General features: G+C 37.2%; 1 protein-coding gene across 1 annotated transcript in view; it reads left to right on the forward strand.

Annotated features, from left to right (window-relative positions):
• Window positions 1-11,168, forward strand: part of ENPP3 (ectonucleotide pyrophosphatase/phosphodiesterase 3) — a 35,375-nt gene extending 24,207 nt beyond the window's left edge. Inside the window, exons 18-25 of the mRNA XM_038130982.1 lie at window positions 369-538; window positions 651-708; window positions 1,468-1,622; window positions 5,063-5,198; window positions 5,709-5,786; window positions 7,114-7,246; window positions 8,790-8,946; window positions 10,460-11,168. Coding sequence (XP_037986910.1) covers window positions 369-538; window positions 651-708; window positions 1,468-1,622; window positions 5,063-5,198; window positions 5,709-5,786; window positions 7,114-7,246; window positions 8,790-8,946; window positions 10,460-10,633 — 1,061 coding nt within the window. The 3' untranslated portion in view covers window positions 10,634-11,168. The remainder of the gene's footprint in view (window positions 1-368; window positions 539-650; window positions 709-1,467; window positions 1,623-5,062; window positions 5,199-5,708; window positions 5,787-7,113; window positions 7,247-8,789; window positions 8,947-10,459) is intronic.
• The last annotated feature ends 9,839 nt before the right edge of the window (window positions 11,169-21,007 follow it).

The following is a 21,007-nucleotide window of genomic DNA, read 5'->3' on the forward strand; positions in this document are numbered from 1 at the left end:
CAGAAAATATGGATTAAAGCATCACACAAAAATGCAATAGGTTACTAGGTTTCACAATGTGATGTACTTGCAATAACATTTATACTTGGCATTGAAGTGTCTAATCTTGTGAATGTTGTGACAATGTATAAAACTACTCAAATTTATAGTTACTAAATCTTGATGCCGTGGAAGATAGCAAAGAACCTTCAGATCTAGAAAACTGCAAATTGGTGGGAGTAGTTACTGTAATAGTTTAAATAATGGAATAAGCTATTTCTTCTACCTTTAAAAATTACTAGGAAATTAATAGATTTGGAAAGATAATAACTTTTAAAAATACTGTTTTAGTCTTATATTATGTTTACAAATTTTGAATGTTTCAACAGATTTGCTGCATATAGCACCAGCAGAAAACAATGGAACACACGGCAGCTTGAATCACCTCTTAAAGAAACCCTTTTACAATCCTTCACATCCAAAGGAAGTCTCATCTCCCTCTTTATGTCCAGTTTCCAGTCTGACTCCTACAGATGACCTGGGATGCAAATGTGCACAAGTAAATAGGGGTTTCTGGTATCTTTTAATCATCTTTGTCAAGTGTGTTCTGCTTTCTTTATTTTTTTCCAAAACAATGGATTCATTTTGAACAAATCTCTGACTTTTTACAGATTCCCACTGAGTCACCAGAACAGCTAAATGAGAGGTTAAATCTCACCACAGAAGAAAGTAAGTAGCAAAAAATGAAAAGAGCAGCAGTATTTTAAAATCCACACCTGGTTTATATTTTATGTCACTGGTTTCAGTGGGAATTTTTGCAACATTAATTACAAATGAAATTGAAGTAGTAAAATCGGGTCAGAAGCATCTCTTTTTAAAAGTTTTCCTTTTCATTTCTTAAAAAAATGCTAAGGGACTCTGTTATAGCAACATGTGTAAATAGGAATAGGATCTGAGTCCCATTAAAATTTTGGAGAAAACCATGAAGATTTCAGTGATCTTGAAGAAAATCTGAGAACTGTCAGGCTATGTGACATAACTCTTGTTCCTTACCCTGCATCCATAACTTTACCTTTCTCTGATCAAAAATTCCCATAGATACTTCTTTCTACTTTTTTTTTTATTTTTTATGGGCTTTCTGGAAATTTTGGGAAGCATTGTAATGCCTCCTAGTCAAATAAGATGTAAATTTCACTCCACTGGCAAGATAAATTCAAAATATTTGCATTGGTATGAAATTTCAAAGAAACAAGAGTTTGAAAGTCTGATACATTTTATTGACTTTTGTCCATTAAATATAATATGAAAACTATTTTCTACATTTTTTATTCTACTTATAAGCCTAAAGAACCACATGACTAGGTTTACTGTTGGATCTATTTGTATTTGCTAAAGTTTTAGTTGACAATTTTTGCCTGCTCTCTTAACCCCTTGTGCCATCCAAAATGTTATAGAAGGATAAATCAATAATTATTATTTAAATTTTAGTAAAGAAGGCAAGCGCATCTCATTTGCCATATGGGAGACCCAAAGTTCTTCAGAAGGAAAAGGTCTACTGCCTCCTTTCCCATCATCAGTATGTGAGTGGATACAGCTATGATATCCGGATGCCACTGTGGACTGCATACACTGTGAATAAGCCTGTAGGTTGTCAAATATCTCTACTACTCTTAAATATGGGATCTAACGTGGTCCATTCATCAGGAACCCTGTTTAATGGCTGGTGGATGTCATTTGACTAAGGCACTTGTGTCAGAAAAAATGTCTTTGATATCATTTAACTTTTAGCTATCTTAAAATAAAGTTTTGAGAAGTGGGAATGACCATTTGTTAGGGACACAAAAGATATAGGAGAGTAGAGCTGCTGGTGAGCTGGTTCTATTAAGCCTGTCCTGCAAAAGGGATATGCTGGCAAGACGATTCTCCATCTCTCCTGTCAGTTCCTGTGGAAAAGCAGGCTGTGATTCCCCAAATCAGAAGTTTTAAGCTTTCCGATGAGTACCATGATCTTTTTCCTATTAAATACCCTCTATGCAACTCTATAAGACAGTTTGCACTAGTGCATATTTCTGTGTGTTCTTTGCTCTCTGTTACGTGATATAATTTCTGAAAAATGTAATTATAGTTGAATGAACCTCTGAGTGTTCAAGGGTATGCAGATCCAGAATAAACTGTTTGAGTTTTCAGGGTCAGTAAACAAATGGACATTCATGGGCTTACTTGCCCTAATAATTTGACCCTTTTTCTAAGTTGCCTTGAGGAAATAGTTTCTATATTGAGTCTTCTGTCTGAAGAGGACTGTTATTGATGTCTATGTGATTTCTTATTTCATCAGTACAAATATGAAGAAATTATTTTAATCAAATGTATGCTGCTAAAATGATAGTATTTCAGAAAGTTTCACTCCATGCTTTCTGCTGATTCTTCACTATCTTGGTTGAAGTATCACGAATCCAATCCTAAGAAGGCTAAAAGTAATTTAAACAAATGTCCATTTCAACAAGGACTGTTTATACTTCATGTTTGAAGATCTGCCCTTAAACCTTTCAATGAAAGTGCATTACTCAATCAAAAACTGTTTAAGTGTGGGCGTATTTTTTGTCTGATTTTGCTTTGAAAAGATTGAAAAGTCCCATCAGAGCTGCAGTCTTCTTAATATTGAGCTTTAGAACAGCTCAAAAACCCAAATAACTTTTCAGACATTTTCCTTTGTTGAAAACAAATTCTCAGTTAGCAAAGAATCATGGAAGTTTAAAGGGTTGAAATGGACCTTTAAGATAATTTAATTCCAATCCAGCCCTGCCATGGACAGGGACACCTCCCACTAGACCAGAGTCCTCAAGGCCTTATCCAACCCAGCTTTGAACACTGCCAGGGTTGGGGCATCTACAACCTCCCCAGGCAACTAGTTCCAGTGTCTCACAACCCTTACGTGAAAAAAATTCTTCCTAATATCTAACCTAAATTTCCTCTCTTTCAATTTGTACCCAGTGCTCCTTGTCTTATCAGTGCAATTCCTGACCAAGAATCCCTCTCTGGCTTTCCTGTAGGTCCCCTTCAGATACTTGAAGTGTATAAAGAAAGTTCTTGCTCAACTTAACATCTAAATTAAGAGAAATATGTATTTTGCAAGAGTTTCTTATAGTAGTTTATGCAACATTGTGGGAAGCAGTGAATGACTGAGACTGAAGTGTTGGGGGATATAGGTCACAGCAGACTCTAATACAGTGATGTATGTTTTCTGCAGAAAGAACAGGAAATCATAAATTCCATCTGAATAGTGTCAGAGACACAGCAGTGAAAGGCTCTGAGTGTAAGAGCTCACACACTGACTTACCTTGCACAGTAAGCTGACACGATGATTTTTATTATATGTGCTAATCGAGAGGAATAGGCTTTGTAAAGTATAACACCTGTGGAAGGACAGAGGGAGAGAGCTAATGCCTTTGATGGTAAGGTTTGGCTGCAATACTTGGGAATGACAGAAAGTTGCCCTTTCTACAGAATTTTTATTGCACGCTGGGTTAATTGTGTTTGAAAGCAGCCTGTGCAATGCTTTACACAATTTGTAAGTTGGGATATATCTCATCATTATCTAGCTATAAAGAAGTGAATAAACTAGGTAATGCAGGCTGGGTTTTTGTGTGATTTGGAAGTTTTGAAGCTGGTTGAATAACATGCACTTGCAGATCTTAAATAAAAGATGTGAGCATTTTGATTACTGATTACTCTCAGGAATAAATAAAATTTAAGATTGAAGGACATTAGTTTTCTCAAGGTTTTATACTCATCTTCCAGGGAGGAAGGCACATTTTCTTGCAAAAAGACAAACACACCTGAAGGGGGCTGAATTTGACATAGGAGACCACAGCAGATGCTTAAATTCTGTTATGTAATGCAAATAACTGTTGCTTCTTGACATTAATTACTGGCTCATCAAAAAGTAATAAATCACATCGAAAAGGACAATTCATGATGTGATAGGCACAGCCAATTTTTAGTTTTAACTACTTTCTTCAGGAGACATTATAATTCTTTGACCTGAAATAGAAGGAGCCAAGTTGGTGATAAATGATTTTTTTCATTTTTTTGTTTCTTTGGTTGGATTTTTTTTTGACACATGATCTGCTCAGGAGTTAAAGGAAGACTTTTGTCTTTTTTATTTCATTCCATGTGGTATATATGTTTTCCATTAAAATGCAACCTGACCATAATATGGCATCTACTTGAATTCTGATAAAAGTAACTGAAGAAATTAAATCAAGGAGTAAAAAGAGGCACAAGAAGAACATTACAGTTTGGTGTTTTTTTGCTTGGTTTTAATTGATCAAAACAAATAAAGTACCGAAAATCAAATTAGATGTTCAACTTCTGTTTATAAAGGTATAATGCAAAATATATTCCAGTCTCACCAAAATGAAAATATTACATGTAAATGAGGATGAAAAAAAGAGTTAAACGCAAAAAAGCATATTCAGATGGTTTAATGTTTTAGTAAAATTATGAAAAAGTGTGTAGAAAAGGTTGTAGAAAAAAGTGAAGGTTATAGAAAGAATTATACAGAATTATTATTCATCAGAATCACTTTTGGCCATGTTTTCATATTTTGGTAACATTACTAATGCCAGTAAAATGTTCCAAATTTACTGTGGATTTCTTTATCTGTAACTCTTCAGCAGCACAAATTCTTATGGGGACTGCATCCTCAGATGCTAAGATGAGGTGATAGTGTCATTTTTATACACTAGCTGCTTTCCAGGAGGATGTGACATCGAGTTTGTGTTTCCAGAAATATGTAAAAGTGACGAGTGAGTCAAATGTGAAATCCATTTTTGCCTAAGGTGTAAACTTATTTTGCTGCTCCAGTTTTACACGGTGCATACGGATTTCCCTGAATTACCTAAAAACAGAAGTAGAGGAAAACACTACCCAGAAAACATTAGTGTCCATTACTTGCATTGACCTGATTCACTATGAAAATAGGAGAAGATTCAATGAAGTCCATTCTAGAAAGTTAAAACCATACAAAGCATTGGCTTAGCCACAGCCGTGGGTGTAAGATTTTTTTTTTTCCTTTTCACAGGAAAACACATCTCCTCTTCCTCCCACTGTTTCAGACTGTCTGCGGCCTGATGTTAGAATCCCTGCTGCTTGGAGCCAAAATTGTTCTGACTACCCAGAAGGGCTGACCTTGACCCACAGTTTCCTCTATCCTCCCAGTGAGCATGGTTCTTTTTATAGAGACCTTAGAAAGTCTTAATCAGCTGGATGTGGGTTTTTGTTTAAACATATACCCAAACACCAAAACAAACTTCTTTGGATCAGCATATTGGGCAGAAAAAGGTTTCCAGTATTTGCAGATTGACCAAAAGTAGGGCAGCTGCTACTTGTAACTAAATATTTTTGGTTTAGAATATTTAAGGGTTTTTTTAGACATGGAACAACTTGAATGTGATGAAAACTGGTTGGAATGATGTAAAGGGTTGGAAGGAAAGGCTGTCTCTCTTCCTCTGTATAAATATTCGTTTCCTATTTTCAAATTTGGTAGTTATTATTTATTGAGTAGATTTCTTGAAGAAATTTGGAGATATGTTTGTAGTAGGATCATACATTCATGCTCAAATGTAACATGTAGTTGAATTACATGTACCTACAATTTATAGTGACATATGAATCAATTGGTCTTTGTATAGTATTCCATTCACTTATATTTTGCTCTTTTTATATAGACTACAATTCATCTGATCTTGAACAGTATGATGCCTTACTCACCAGCAATATTGTTCCCATGTATAAAGCTTTCAAAGGTAGGTTGCAAAATTTTGATTAATTATGATTAATTCTCTATAATTGTTGTTCTGGATTTGATAAAGCTATTACAAAATTTTAAAGTATTAAGTCCATGGCCTGCTGTATATCCAGATGTTGTAATGTACTTAAAACATTTTAAGAGTAGATGTTTGAAAATTTATAGCACAATTATATGTTTTTTTTTCTTTGTGTAGTCTTACCTGATTTCTGCTTATCTCTGCTTACCTGTTTGCTTTTGAATTTGCTCGTCATCTCCTCCGGGCTGTCCCAACACGAAATGTTAGCTATGAAACTCTCATAAAAATTTCCCTTGGGAAAATGCTCAAGGTGAATGCAAATGGCACTTTTTTTTTTTTCAAAATCTGAAGAGAAGACCTCAACAATATTAATCTTGCAATACTATTTCTATAATAGATGTTTTTTATTATGCCAGAGTGGTAAGCTCTTCCCATCCAGCCTGACTCACATTTGTTTGTAATCATTGATAAGAATTTTTTTTATAATGGCTTATGATCCTATTTTACTCTTAGGCCTAGGCTAATTTTCTTAGAAAATGCATAAAAAGAGGAATTGTGTAAGGAAAAAGTTGGGAAAAGCCCGATTATGTAACTACCTTTCTAATACATTCAGACCTCATTTATTCATTCACTCATATTAAAAACTAGAGATCCAGAAGACCTAAGTGTCCTTAATCTTCCAAGTATATCACAGAATGTGAAAAATCCAATTTTTCAAGGAAAACAACAAGAAGTTTCTATAGACCATAAGCAATAGCTAAATCAATAGGAGATGCCCTCAATGCCCCAAACCTGTCAGGGTTTTTTTGCCATGCCAGTTGTAAATATTTGAATAATCTCACTATCTTATATCCTACAAATTGTATTTTCTTGATTGACGTCTGTGAAATAAGCCAAATTGTCTAGTGATGTGTTCTAGACAGTTAAACTAACACTCAGGAGGTGAGTATTCCTCTCACAAAATCATTATGTCAGTTCCTACTATTTGTAACACTGATCAGGCACGTCAGCCAGAAATTAGTGACCTCTCAGCTGTAGGTTTGTAGCCCCAGCTTTAGATCAAATAAATATACACTCCAGTAGTGCAATTTGCCTTGCAGGAATATAATAGCATTTACAGCACCTCTTTCAATGGCAAGTGGGAGTATATTCCTTCTGATGAAATCCAAATTTTGTGTAACAAAGAGTTTAGTTCTGAACTTTTTAAAATTAATCTTCAGTGAAAACACAAATACGCAATTTTTCTTCAGTGGTGGAATTACTTTAAATTGATATTAATTTTGCTTTTATTTTCTTTTTATGACAGACATATGGGACTATTTCCATAATGTGCTTCTTCAGAAGTATGCTAAAGAAAGGAATGGGGTAAACGTTATCAGTGGACCAGTGTTTGATTACAATTATGATGGCCATTTTGATAGCCCTGATGAAATTAAGAAGTAAGTACATGGAAAAGCCAGAAGTCAAACTCTATATGACTTCAACTGTGTTTCCAGACAAAAAAACCCTATTATTTAAAAAGACTAAGAAAGAAGTATCATGGAGAATGCAGTATTCTCTTTATAATCCTACATGCACTGTTACTCATGCAGCAGGAAGTGCTCTTGCAAACAGATACAGTCCTATGGAAGTTGAAGTTTGAGTAAAGAGTAAAAAAGCTGTGCAGTTACATGTGTATCTCTATACACATGCACAGGTACAGACTAGTAATTAGTCTGTAGTAATTAGTTTCCCAAGATGATGCCTAGATTTTGGGCCTCTGCATCAGAAATGCTGGGAGAATATGGCTTATAAAGAGGCAGAAGACATGCTTAAGCCTGTTTTTCTCACTTTGATGTTGTGCTCACTCACCTGTTTGTTGTTTTTTCCTATTGTCTCAAAGTGATGTATTTCATCAAAGGTCAGATTTGTGTGTTTGCCTTCACTGAATCACATAACAAGAAATGCAAAATGTAACATTCCTGAGTGGTACCTTTGCATAACTATGGCTTACACAGCTCACTGCAACATCTGACATGTTTACACATAAATTACAAAGACCAATTATTTATGTCAGTGAATAAGGATACAAGGAAATAAAAACAGAATTAAAAACCTTAGATTAGGGAAAATACCTTGTGAGACTAAAAGCATTTATGGAGGAGAAAGGTGCTGGGAAATCTGCACAGCTGAATCTATCACTGGAGATGTTTTATTCAGGCTAGACTTGACCACATCTGATGAAAATGGTTTGAGAATGGGAAAATCAGCCTGCCACGTAGTAGGAGGGTGGAAGGGAGGAGAGACTACAACTTCCTTCCAAACAGAATGCTGTAATACCCAGTTGACCACATAATGTGCCTCCAGTTTGCAATAAGCATGTTTTAGTCAGCATGGTTAGACAGTCATACAAAGAACTATAATAATTTCAGTGATAGTGTTTTGTTCAATGCTGAACAAAAAAGCCTGGGAAACATTCAGCTCTTTATACACAAGATGACCATGTTTGCAGAATAGTCAGAAAAGAGCAGCAAAGACATTTTCAACGGAGTATCCTAAGCTGGTTTCTACAGCACACAGCCACAAATCGCTGTTCTGGCATTTCTCAAGGGCAAGGAGTCAGAAGATAATTTTCTCATCACTCTCCTCCAATTCACGTGGTTGAAATTTTTCGTATAATGAAGGGCAAATATGATGCTCTATTCTGACTCTTCCAGATGTAGAGATCTCTGGCTCTGGCAAAATAGAGTATTGACCATGCTAAGCAGTTGTGTTTCAGTGTGCTTGTAGCACACAGAGTAATCCATGTATGTTTGGCTGTTCATAAAATAAATGGTGAGGCTGTGTATCCCATCAGGTATTTTTTTTTCAATTACAAAAGAAATTTAAGTCATATAGTATTGAAAGATATATGCTGAGATAAATTCTATAAATTTCTAATTGCATCAGTGGTGTTAATACTCGATATCTCAATAAATGCCTTAACTAATGTTTGTTTTGTAGGTATGTAAACAATACAAAAATCCCTGTCCCAACCCATTACTATGTGATTCTGACAAGCTGCAAGAACACATCCTCTACCCCACTGAACTGTTCAGTGTCCTTGGATGCTTTGTCTTTTATCATTCCTCATCGACCTGACAACACTGAAAGCTGTGCTGTAAGTATAGTTCTATGTTCCTGTGTGCCAATGAACTTTGGGAATTGATTCCCATTGGAATCTAGTCATCCAGAGAATCTTTACCATTCTGTGGAATTAACTCCTTCCCCACTAGCTGGGAGTGAGCTGAGAGTTTAAGCAATCACCAGAAGAGCAAGGAGCACCAGGAGAGGTAGCTGGAAACTAATGAGCTGATAGGAAGCAAGGAAGAAGAAAGGGAGGTAAGATAAGAGGACTGGGAAATGCTGTCACCTGAGAAGGGCTGAGAACAGCAGCACAGGGAGATGAGATATCTTTATGGAAGACTGCAGGATAAACTTACTTCAGAGGTATTAGAAGACTTTGAGTCTTATTCCCTTCAGTTAACAGAAAATTCCTTCCGTTGCTTATTCCACCTCTATGAGAAATTAGACAGCAGGCATTTGGATGGATGGTCCTGCAGTTAAAATGCATACTTTAATTAAATTAAAAATTAAATCTCTGCTTACCGCTAACAGTGTGAATCCTATGCCTTGTAGCAAACAAAATCCATTATCTGAGTGTAATATGTATTGTTGAGGCAGCTGAGTGCCTATTCCACAAACTGGTTGCAGAAGGTTCCTAAACTCGGTGTATATATTGCACAAGTACAGCTGCACAGACTTAAACTGGTCTTCACAGACAGTTCTTAGTTTATTTATAACTTTGAACTCATAACTCCAGACAGGTGCAAGCTTGCCCTACTTGGAAACAACTTCTGTGTCTCCCCATTTATAATGTGGATAATCCACAACTTCCCAGTGAGATCTTTTTAGTAGTTGAGGGTCGACTAATTATTATAATGAATTAGTCATTATAGTTTAGAAATCGACTGTAATTTTTAAAGTTTATCAATAAATCCCAAATCTTCTCATTTTATATTCATCATGTTTGGCAGTAACATAAATTTAATGAATCATTTGCCTCAGAAGCAAATATTGTTAATGAAAAAGCAAATTACCAGCTGTTTGCAAAACAATGCTTGTAGGAAAAGAACAGAAAATAACATTTTGGATTGATTAGTGGTTACATTTCCATTGTTTTCTCCGTCTAACCAGCAACTATTCTTTCCATCCAGCAATTGAGACTGAACTGCTGTAAGGACTTTTTGTGAGTTGTCAGGTGGCTGTTGCTTGACTGGCCTGAGCAGAGCAGCTAATTTGTGCTGTAACTAAAACTATCTTTACATATGTGTTTGAAACGTGGCTCATGCATTTTGTACTTAAAAGTCACAATTGCCATGTCAGCATAATTCTTCTTATCTGTCACTTTTGAAGTGGAGAGGTAGGTAGAAGAGACATCCACCTCACTCTGTTTAATTGAGATCCCTAAAAGCAAGGCTGTAAAGATGCCTAGGAAAGCCTGAAAGAAGTTTTACCAACTGGAGGCCTTTAGTCTGTTAGACCAGGTCAAACACTGGCAACTGCCTAACACTGCCACCAAACTATAGAGGGCCTTTTATGTGGTTGAACACTCTTCTTGTTTGTTTTGACAGGAAAATAAGACACTTTCCGAATGGGTTGAAGAAAGAGTCCAGGCTCATTCTGCACGTGTTCGGGATGTGGAGCTGCTAGCTGGGCTTGACTTTTACCAAGAAAGAAATGAATCTGTCTCTGAGATCTTGCAGCTAAAGACATTTTTGCCAATATTTGAGACTGAAAGTAGCTGATTATCTTTGGAAAAGGGGTCAGTGTTTGGAAGAAAGAAAATTTCAGCGATTTCACTTATTTCCCTGCTTAAGTATGTGGGAGTATTTTTCAAATTTGTGTTTTTTAGTCAAGTGTTTTGTGCCAAGAAAATTTGAATAAAGATGATACATAAAATTTTCTAAAGTGAAATAAATCATCCTTGTTGAGCCAGGCTTTCAAAATACAGAATATATTTTTATTATGTAAAAACTAATATATGATGTTACTATAAAATGCATGAAATATTATATGTGATATTATATATATAATAGTAGTAGTAATGATTGAAAAAAAATGCAAAAGGAACATATTTTATACTACAGAGACACCAGAACTGTAAATTGTATATAAAATACTTCTACAATGGAGCTGAAAAATAAAATACTTTGAGAGGAGTGTGTGTGTTTTTTCCCTTGTGTTTATCAAAGAGGTTATGGTTCTCAAATACAAGCACGTCCTGAAATAGTCTGAATTTCTCTTTCCCACCTATTAATTCACATGGAAACATATTTTGACTCACAAAAAGTTTGTGTGCAGTGCAAATGATCATCACCTGTGTTTTCCACGTGGGTTAATTCATTATGCTAGTAACAAGCGAAGTAAAGTGAATGAGCTATATTCTTGTACCCTTCAGAAATTTTAAAGCATTCTTAACATGAAGAGGTAAAAGAAGTGCTCTACACAGAAGAATTTTGTCTTGATATTTACCTGAATTTGCAATGGTTTCCAAATGCCTGGTGATAACAAAGTGTTTGTGTCTATTTTTAAATAGCTAAACTTGAGATTAGAGCACAAAATTAGTGTTAACATGGAAAACAGATAGTCACTCCTGTAGAGGCAGTGTAAACAGATACTTTGTAACACTGTCCTGTACACAAATAATTGCTGAGGACAGGCAAGTAGACCAGACAGTGGAAATTTCCAGATGATGCTAATACAAAAATGTTACCCAAAACAGAGTGTTGAGATGAACTACTCCACTACAAAGGTTGCTAAGTGCATTTATGAAAAACAGCAGAAAATTGATCATTTGATTTATAGGCACAGTGGGGGAATTTTAAAGAAACATGTCAAAGTGTGTTTCAATCTATAAAACTAACTGTGGACTGAAGGAGCTATGTCTGTTTAAAGAATGAAACTTTAAACTTCCAAACTTTTCAGCACAAAGAATCCAAACCCACCACAGGACACTATATTTCCCAAAGTCCGCAAGATGATCAGTGTATGCCCACACACCAGACAGAGTTTAGCAATATTGATCTTAAAATCATGATGTGGGACCAAGCTGAACATAAAGATTTTTATTTCATTGAAACCATTACACCATCATGGAGTTGCAGTTCACCACCCTACAATGTTCCAACATCTTGAGTCTGCCCACCTAAATCAGCGACTTCTGCTGAACTGCCCCAATTAAGAACATGACTGTTTTTTCACTTTGTGGTAAATCATACCCTAACTCAAGTAAAAAAAATCTACACTCTTACTGTAGAAGAGCGGGACAAAAGAACAGTGACTAAATGTTTAAAATAGATTGGGTTTATTTTTCTCTGAAATGCTGAGAAATTCAAAAGTTAAAGTAACAACAAATAGACAACACAAAATAAACACATAATATTTAATTTAAAAACATAATCATCCTTTGTTAATAATTCTGCTTTGTCCTGAGATTTAGGAAATTATGCTGTTTCTGAATATTTCAAATTTCTGTTTCCTAGGGGATATGAGTATTGCTTTCCCAAATTGGTAAGCCCTTTGTTTCTTTGTTTTTCAGCCAGTTCTGTTGAAGTGGAAAAGCCACAAACTAATTTGCTGACTGCAAAAGCAGATATTGCCAAGTCTCAGCTCTCTGAGCCACCTTCCATGTGAGAATTAAAAATGTAAATCCTGTAAAGCATGATTTTCCATAGACCATTACTGAAGCTAAGAAACTGAGTGCTCCTGTAGACATTGAAAATCTGAACTCTGGAGGACCTTGCTGCTTCCCTCTCTTATGCTTGGGTCCTTTTAAGTCTTAGAGTATTAGAACCAAACCTCTAAGCAAATATAGAAACTTGGCACTACCTGTATCTAGTCTTCTCTCTGTAGCAAGGCCAAGTAATAATGAAATAAACTAGGCAAGGCAAACAGCCTACCCTGCCCCAGAAAAGGCAGAGCAAGGAAAAGCTTAATTGATGTTTTTTTTTAGCAAGTGCTACTGTTTCCCTAACACCACTCCCTGGCTCTGTGAGACTGTCACCATATAAAACAAACCTCTTTTGTTCACTTAATATTTATTATAGAGACCACTGGCTTTTTGTCATTACCTCCCTGAAGTAGTTTCAAAGCTGAGTGCAGACACTGAAGTGGCACAGAATACACTTTACCTTGGACATCCTCCTTTAAGTGTCAATGGATATATACTGAAAGGTCTGTTTTAAAAAATTACCTCCTGCACTGCTCCTGCAATGTTTGTACATAGGATGATGGGATTTTTCATGTGAAATTGTTTGTAAGTACAGATTTTTTTTCTATCCTTACTGTGCCTTTTCTGTGCAGTGAGTGAGTTACTACCTATGGGTGAAAGGCTGTCAATAGGAAGGCAAGCAAATCTATCATGCCTCTGGATCCAAAGTCTTGAGAAAAGTGAAGGCTCAGAAGTGTCCTCTTAGAGCAGCACTTGCCTGTCCCACCACAATTCCCCTGGGGAGGGAGAAGTGAACACTACTGTCATGACTTTCCTTACCATAGTCTGAAAGTGGCAGGAAATACAAATCCTTCCCAGACCCTGAAGCATGAACCAAAGAACAGGAGTGCCTCTGAAGGATGAAAACTGCTGGGTGGAATTCAAATTGGTAGGGTCAGGGTCCAGGACTTTGGACAGCTTTGGGTTTGACATAAACCAGACTTAAAGCAGAACCAAAGGACATCAATTACTTTAATGTACATTAAGGAGACTTGGCAATTGATGTGTCCCATAAACCAACTTGGCCACTGTGCGGGAAGATCAGCCACAGCCTGCTTTGCTGGTTGGGAGTTGGAAGGAGAGTGAGTGGTTCCTAAGACTATCTGCAAAGAAGTGCATTTCTCCTGGTCTTACCCTATGTGAGAGAAGCATGGGTAGGAGGAAGAGTACTTTGGCTTTCCAGAGGCTTCCCAAGGAAAGGCGAAATTGCAGAGCTTTGTTTGGTGTCTAGCTTGCCTCTTATCAGTGAGTCAGATTGCTGCCTAACAGATGGAACAGCTCCCTAAAGGGATGTGTGGTTTTGCACAAGATGAGGGACTTCACAGAGTGGTGTTACAAGCCAAGCAGGGCACTAGTGGAGGCAGTATAGACCTCTAGTGCCTGCTCAGCAATGGCAATGCCTCAAAGGTCCAAGGCTAAGGTTTGTGCTTTTTCAGAATGCCGTTTGCCATTTTATATATCACTGCAATTTTTTTTTGTTAGTGGCAGAACACAAGCCTGTTATTCTGTAGGCAGGATTAAAGTTTTCTTGTAGTCCTGCAGTTCAGATGTGTCCGACTTTTTTGTATGAGCCACTTACCACTCATCAGCACAGATGAAAGCTGTGTCAGTCAACTGTAAACATAAAGGATTCAATTTGATTGACCAAAAAAAATTCCATTACAACTACAGGAGCTAACAATCTTTCTGTCCTTCTCTTCATATCACATACAGGTCATACCACAGAATTCGCTCTTGAATCTCAGGAGTAACCAGCTCTCCCAGGGAAGGAGGATTTACAGGGAATTGCTGAGAAAAAGCATTCTGGAAAAGAAAACTGTTTGCTTTTCAGGCAAGCTAGTGAATGTAATTTCCATCTGTTCAGCTCTGCTGGTTTGGTCTTTATTCTTCATTCTATTTGTTGTTAGGGGGAAAGCTGATGGACTTGTGTCTAAGCTACCAAAACTACATCTGTGCATACTATTTCTATAATCTCTAGAATATTTGAAGGATATCCCCATCAGCTAAGAATGCAAAACATGATTCAGAAATGATAGCAAATTTTAATTCCTCATTATTAATTTCTCCTTCATTTTAGGCAAAAGGATGCCTTTTCTGCATCTCCAAACACATTTTCATGAAGTAGAATATTCCAAAGAGATTTGTTTGTAGCCCTCCTTTCCACACTCCCCCGAGGGGCATTGTCTTCAGCTTTTCATCTCACTAGTTTATATTCTTTTTAATTTTTTGTTCAGGTTACAGATGCTGGATATCTCCCCAGCACCATTAAGCATTACAAATGAGTCTTCAGTTACAAAGGGGAGGAAGATCAGAAAAAAAACACTGTCTGAATGCAGAAAAAACCAGAATATTGAAATTTTTGTTCCTTTGTGTTTTTTAAAGCTTAACTGCAGACCCATGGGAAAGGTGAGTTCAAGCTGTTACTTACTCTAATTCTTTCCACAGAATGAGAAATCTTGCCTCATTTCCTTTACTTAGTTATGAGTTAGATCACATTTTATGTGGTATGCAACTCAATCTTATGAGTAGTACAAAGTTTTGGAAACAGTTTAGCTACATAGGCTGAGGAAACACATAAGCTCATATTTGTTTCATGAAATTTTTCTTTTGTTTCAGAAAATTTTAATTTGTGAACATTTCCAACAATTTTCAGGTGCTGTTTGGTGTATCAAACTTGCTCTTCGTGGTTTGGCAGCAAACGATTCCCTGCAATCTTGACTCCTAAAGGTAGTGTCAGACAGAGTGACAGCAAACAGGATGCCGTCTGATGGGAAGGGCGATGGCAGGGAGGCAAGTTTCTAAAAGGACCTGTAATGTTTCCTTAGGAAAATATGGGCTGTGGTGGGCACAAGGACTGGTCAGTGACTTCTCTTTGTAGTTGACCTACAATATTGGGTAGAGGAAGAAACCACCCCTCCTGAGGTTTTCTGTGTGGCATGTTACTGGCTGTGTCTACTGTCTAACATCTTTCCCATGGTTCCTGCTCATCATTTTTCTTGCTCTAATGTGTGTCTTTGTCTCTTCCCAGCCCCAGTCATGTTTCTCCCCTGTGTCTCAGTGTGATCTTTTTCTTATCCAGCTGTTGGCACTTGCAAGGAAAGAAGTCTCAAGTCCTTTCTCCAACTTGGCTCCACTGCTCATGTGCCCACCACACTACCTAAACCAATAATTTGGAATAAAGCCAGTATGTGAACTAATTTCATACTCAGTCTTTGGGACTGTGATCACTGCCACCCATGCTTTCTCAGACCAGAAATCATACTGTTTCTGCAACTCAGGATTTTCAGAAAGCTAAGTGTAGAAGTGATGAAATTAGTCATGAAAATCACAGCTTTTGACAAAGGAGTAGAACGAGCTATGGGAAATGCATAAGTAAGCATTTTTCCATCACAATTTTATGATAACTTGCATGACATCGTAACTGTTCTCTGAGGTAAAGATTTAATTTAACGTACTTGTATAAAGACCCTTAGATGGAAAATTTCTGTTGTTCTGAATGACTTGTGTTTGAGAACTTCTAAGTAAACATAATTGCATGAGAAATGATGCAAAACTGGATGGATTACAGAAGTTTATCTATTTTTCTTTTAATGTCTTCCTCACAAGCAAAATGCTTGTGAGAAATAATCCAGCAGAAATGTTGTCAGTAGTACTGCCAACTGTTCTGTCCATTATTAAAAGCTACCAAATATTACCAAAAAAAATGCATAAAAGCAATGTGAAATCTTTATATAGAAAAAATATATAATAAAATATTTTTGTACCTCACATAATAAGCAGCATATATTTCAAAGCGGCAGGGAGAAATTGCTACCTGCTGTTAGTGCAATTAGGGAAAGTTCCCTATTTCCCAGCCATGAATAACCTAATACAACCATGGGCATAATGCTGCAATATTACTTGACAAATTTGCTAATTGATTGCTGCAAAAAATGGCACCTTTTGAAACACAGTTGATACATGACATAAAATCAAAAGGAAATCTGAATAATTCAGGAACTTTATGAAACCCATGGTAAGAGAGAAGATATTTTTTCATAGGAATTGATTTTCTATTTTATATTACATGTTTCTCTACTGTGATTAATGCAGAATAACTTCACTGTAAAATAGCACTGAAAAAAGTTTGTTCTGGCTGAAGCTTCTGCTTTATGAATCATTGAATCCACAGTCTACTTCTTGTCCAACCAAGCTGCACAGCTATTCTGGACAGCTATAGCATGGGATAATGACATATGGGACATGACACATCAGTGTCCTGTTTATGCTCAAGCTTTTTCCTGTGTGGCATCTTGGTTTGTGTACTGAGGCTTGAGGTTAAACTGAAGAAAACTGTGATTTCCTTCTCGTCTCTGATAATCCATATGCTTTTTAACTGCTCCGTGTCCTTTTTGAGCTACTGTCAGCTTGTACTCATCACTTTGAATGCAAATGAGGTGTTCCATGTGTATTGGTGTTTATATGGCCATGGGGGCTTGGCTGCACTGAGGAGCTGTGGTGATGGCCAAGTAGATGAGAGAAAATAAAGAATGGCATATTTGCTTCTTCAGATATTAATTCTGAATGGTTTCACATGTAGCTACTTATGGGTTTGGCCAGCTCAGACCAGGGGGCACAAAGATTTTGTGTAGACCTGGGATGACCGTCAGCAGCAGCGAGACTTCCAGTAATGTGGTCTCAGTCATCCTGAAGCCTGTTCAGAGTGCACACAGGGCTTCAGAAAGCTCTTGCGTAACAGAAAACTTGCTTCAGATTGAAAAAGGGTGTGATTGCCATTGGTGACACCTCCTGTCCTGGATTGCCAGTAGCTGAACAGCTTGACAAATAGGGATCCACATGGCTTTCAGTGGTGGTTGTTAGAGGTAGAAAGAGAGTAGAGCTCATGTAAGGCTGGAAAATACATACTGATGATACATTTTTGTTGTTTTTTAGTACAAGAAAGAGACTCCAAAATGTAAGGAAGCCCTGTAATTCCATATAGGTGTGAAGTGATTTCATTTTGGAGCAAAAGCAAAGGAAGGCTCTGATATCATATGGAAAATTAATACCTATATGCTTACTTTAATCTCTTCACAAAAAACAAGAGATTTTAAAAATTTTTCTTGCTTAGCAAAGCAAACCCAGAACCTGAGAGGAAGTTTAACTACTCTTTCTAGTACTGCCAGGAGTGATAATAGTGATGAACAGCAGAAAAAGAAAGAAAAGAGTAATTTATAATATAGAAAAATGTTAGCACCAAATAATAATAATGATACATAAATTTGCTAGCTGTAAATTCCAGCTGGAAATCAGAAGACAGATTCTCACCAGTAGGCTTCTGGAACAGCTATTCTATGAAAACTGCAAATGAGGAAGAAAAATACTTTAAAGAGCTTGGTCAACCTCTGAATCAGCCTGAATTACTCAGTTACATACGACAGCAAGCAACTGCCTCAATGACTCACTTGGGCCTGTGTTATTTGCCTCAGTGAATAATGATTAAGTGGAAGAAAAAAAGGCATTTTTACTTTAGGAAGGTAATGCAAGACCTGTTTGATTGAGACAGCGATTAACAATGTTTAACAGATTAATTAACACCTCAAGTCGTTGCCAACCAGTAACTTGAGAAACTTGCCTGGGTTTACCGCAATTTTAATAAAAAGCATCTGCGTGGCCAGGATTTGTATGAGCACTGCTGGTGCTGCCATTTCATCAGTCCTAACTCATGCTCTGCTTTGACTGCTTGTGAATCATATTCCTGAACATGTGGATAGGAAAACCGTATTCCTTACTTGCTTTACTTCCAGCTGTGTTTGCGAGGTTGGGAAGAATGACAGGAGATGTCATGCTGGGCCAGAAAATGTCTGTACAAAGTGCTTTTCACTAGCTAGGAGGAAAAGGGCATGGATAGAGCTGGTCAGAAAAAGCTTAATAAAACTTATTTGGGTTTTGGTGGGTTTTTTTTGGTGTTGGCCTTTTTTATATTTTCTTTTTTTTTTTTTCTTTTTTTAATGAGTCAGATCCATGAAATTAAATAATTTTGCAGAGTCTGAATTTGCTTTCAGTAGTGTTCCAATACAGCCATGTCAGCCAGACAATTTTCAGAACAAGGTTAGATGCCAACACATCATCTCTGTGACTTTTTCTTTCAGGCTTCTCCAGAGCTGAAAAACAACCTGAAGTCACTGAATCCCGGCTGACAGCCATATTGCTCCACGGCCTGCTGAGGTGACAAAATCCAGAGCTGGAACAGCTTGCAGGCATGAACTTGGTGCCAGATTTTGTACAACTTGAGTCTTAATAACCAACCTGCTACTTGTTTTGTTGTTTTTTTTTGTCTGATGGGTCCCCACACGTGAAAGATGGCTCTGACCTGGTGCAGAATGTGAGAGGTTTTGAAGTCCTAAAAATTCCCTGAGGGCAGGAAATTTTTTCCAGTGCAGCATTTCTGCCATGACTCTCCTCTTCAGCACATCCAAAACTCATGCTGTTGTCCTTGCTTGCTTTGCCAAAATCCTATTCCAACTCCTCATAAGAAAACGATCTATGAATTTTTGTTGGAACATATACAGAGACTGGGCAAGGCAACCTGGCTAAAAGGACAGCAGGCACATGATGGAGGGTGTGGTCTACTCAGAAGCTTTCATGTCAGAGAAGCTGCCTTCCAGGTCATTTCTATTTTTATCTACTGAGAGCAGTTAGAAGATAGAGAACAACTGCAGGAGCCCAGAGGCAACTATATGTATTAAACTTCTGAGATGTGAGATATGATGACGGAGTGACTATAAGGTGACTATCATAATAGCTTTGTCCCTTTACCTCTTGTTATTTTGGATGCAGGATGCAAAAGTTCATAACTGTTCATCAGTATCATTATTTGATTAGTGACAGAAAACTATTTAACTCCTATCCTAGGATGCTTGACCTGCCTGTTTTATCATTTGCAGAGTGCCAGAGTAGTTGAAAAAAATATTCTACCTTTCTGTCCACCTTTTTCTAGGGGATACCCGATGCATAGGATAAACACCAATTGCTGATATAGAACCTCAGAAAAAAGATCAGAGGAAAATTTTTTATATGCTTGAGCTGATGCACAAGGTAAACTGCTCGGATAGGGCTTTGGATTTTTATACCATAAAGGGGACGAATGAGCAGATTTATTGCCTTGTAGTTTTTAACATTAAAAATGTTGGTCCAAATTATTTTCATGTAAACCACACAAGGATTCAGTATTTATGTAGTTCATAGGCCACAATAAATGCTTACTTGTCTCTGTTCCACATATAAAACTTGTAAAAAGATTGATGTGTGGCATGCACTTTGAGGCTTTAAGCTGACATACAGAAGGAAGTATAGTAATATCTTCCTTGTTTCCTCAAAATTCATTCCATTAACATCTATCTTCCAATAATTAGTGGGGAATCTGAAAAATAAAAATGCTTGCTAACAAGTAGGCTTTTGTAAACAAAGTACAGGTTAGATGGAGTACAAGGGCAACAGCACTGCTGGGACTGACCATTATTGTTTGGGATTCATTCCACCTTATTACCTGGTGCCACCTGCTTAGCTCTTTTTTGAAACTGGTGGTTGTGAGAAGAGACAGCGGAAACTCCAGGTGTTGGTCTTGTGTGAGTCAGTCTCCTTATCAGGTTGGTCTTCCTGATTGATCTCAGGTTATTGAGTTGGATTTTCTCCTGAGAGACAGGGAAAGTGAGAGGCATTGGGCTTCTGTACTATATATTGTGCTAGTAAAGAGGGCTGCAACAAAAGCCAGAGGAAATGTCTCTGTGAGGTATCATGCAAAGAAACCATGACTTGTTGTCTGCATGGAGAAATTGTCTGTGTTGTTTCTGTGGAAAAGTCTGCATTTACTGAATCCTCCTAGACACTCCCATTGCTCTCTAAGAATGCCAGGAAGAACGTGGAGCTGTGCCCACAGTTTTTCTTGTTTCATAATTCTTTGTACATGAGCTGAAAGCCCATGGGGCTTGGTGAATTGCTTAACCAGAAGAATATGGGCAATGACTTCTGACTCTCAATTAAAGCACATTGTTACTTCATCTTAAGGAACTGGTTGACCTATCCCTTTTCTCCATGGAGAGCAATGAAAAATATACTCTTGACCTCTTTCTAAATAGGCTAAATTAAAACCAGATTTTGAAGTCCAAGACACAAGTTCTCATCTAGCTGTTTGTTGAACAGTTCCAGCTGTTTGTTACAGGGCACCACCATGAGCCAACTTGCTGCCAGTGAGCCCTACCGTGATCATCAACAGTAAACATTTCTAATGGGGTAACTAACAGGGGAATGCCTTAGCAAAAAAAACCAAACAAACAAACAAAAAAAAAAAACAACTGGACATGGCACTAGGTGCTATCATCTAGTTGAGGTGTTAGGGCATAGGTTGGACTTGATGATCTTAGAGGTCCCT

The sequence above is a fragment of the Motacilla alba genome, chromosome 3, assembly GCF_015832195.1.
Source record: "Motacilla alba alba isolate MOTALB_02 chromosome 3, Motacilla_alba_V1.0_pri, whole genome shotgun sequence".
Classification (NCBI taxonomy): domain Eukaryota; kingdom Metazoa; phylum Chordata; class Aves; order Passeriformes; family Motacillidae; genus Motacilla; species Motacilla alba.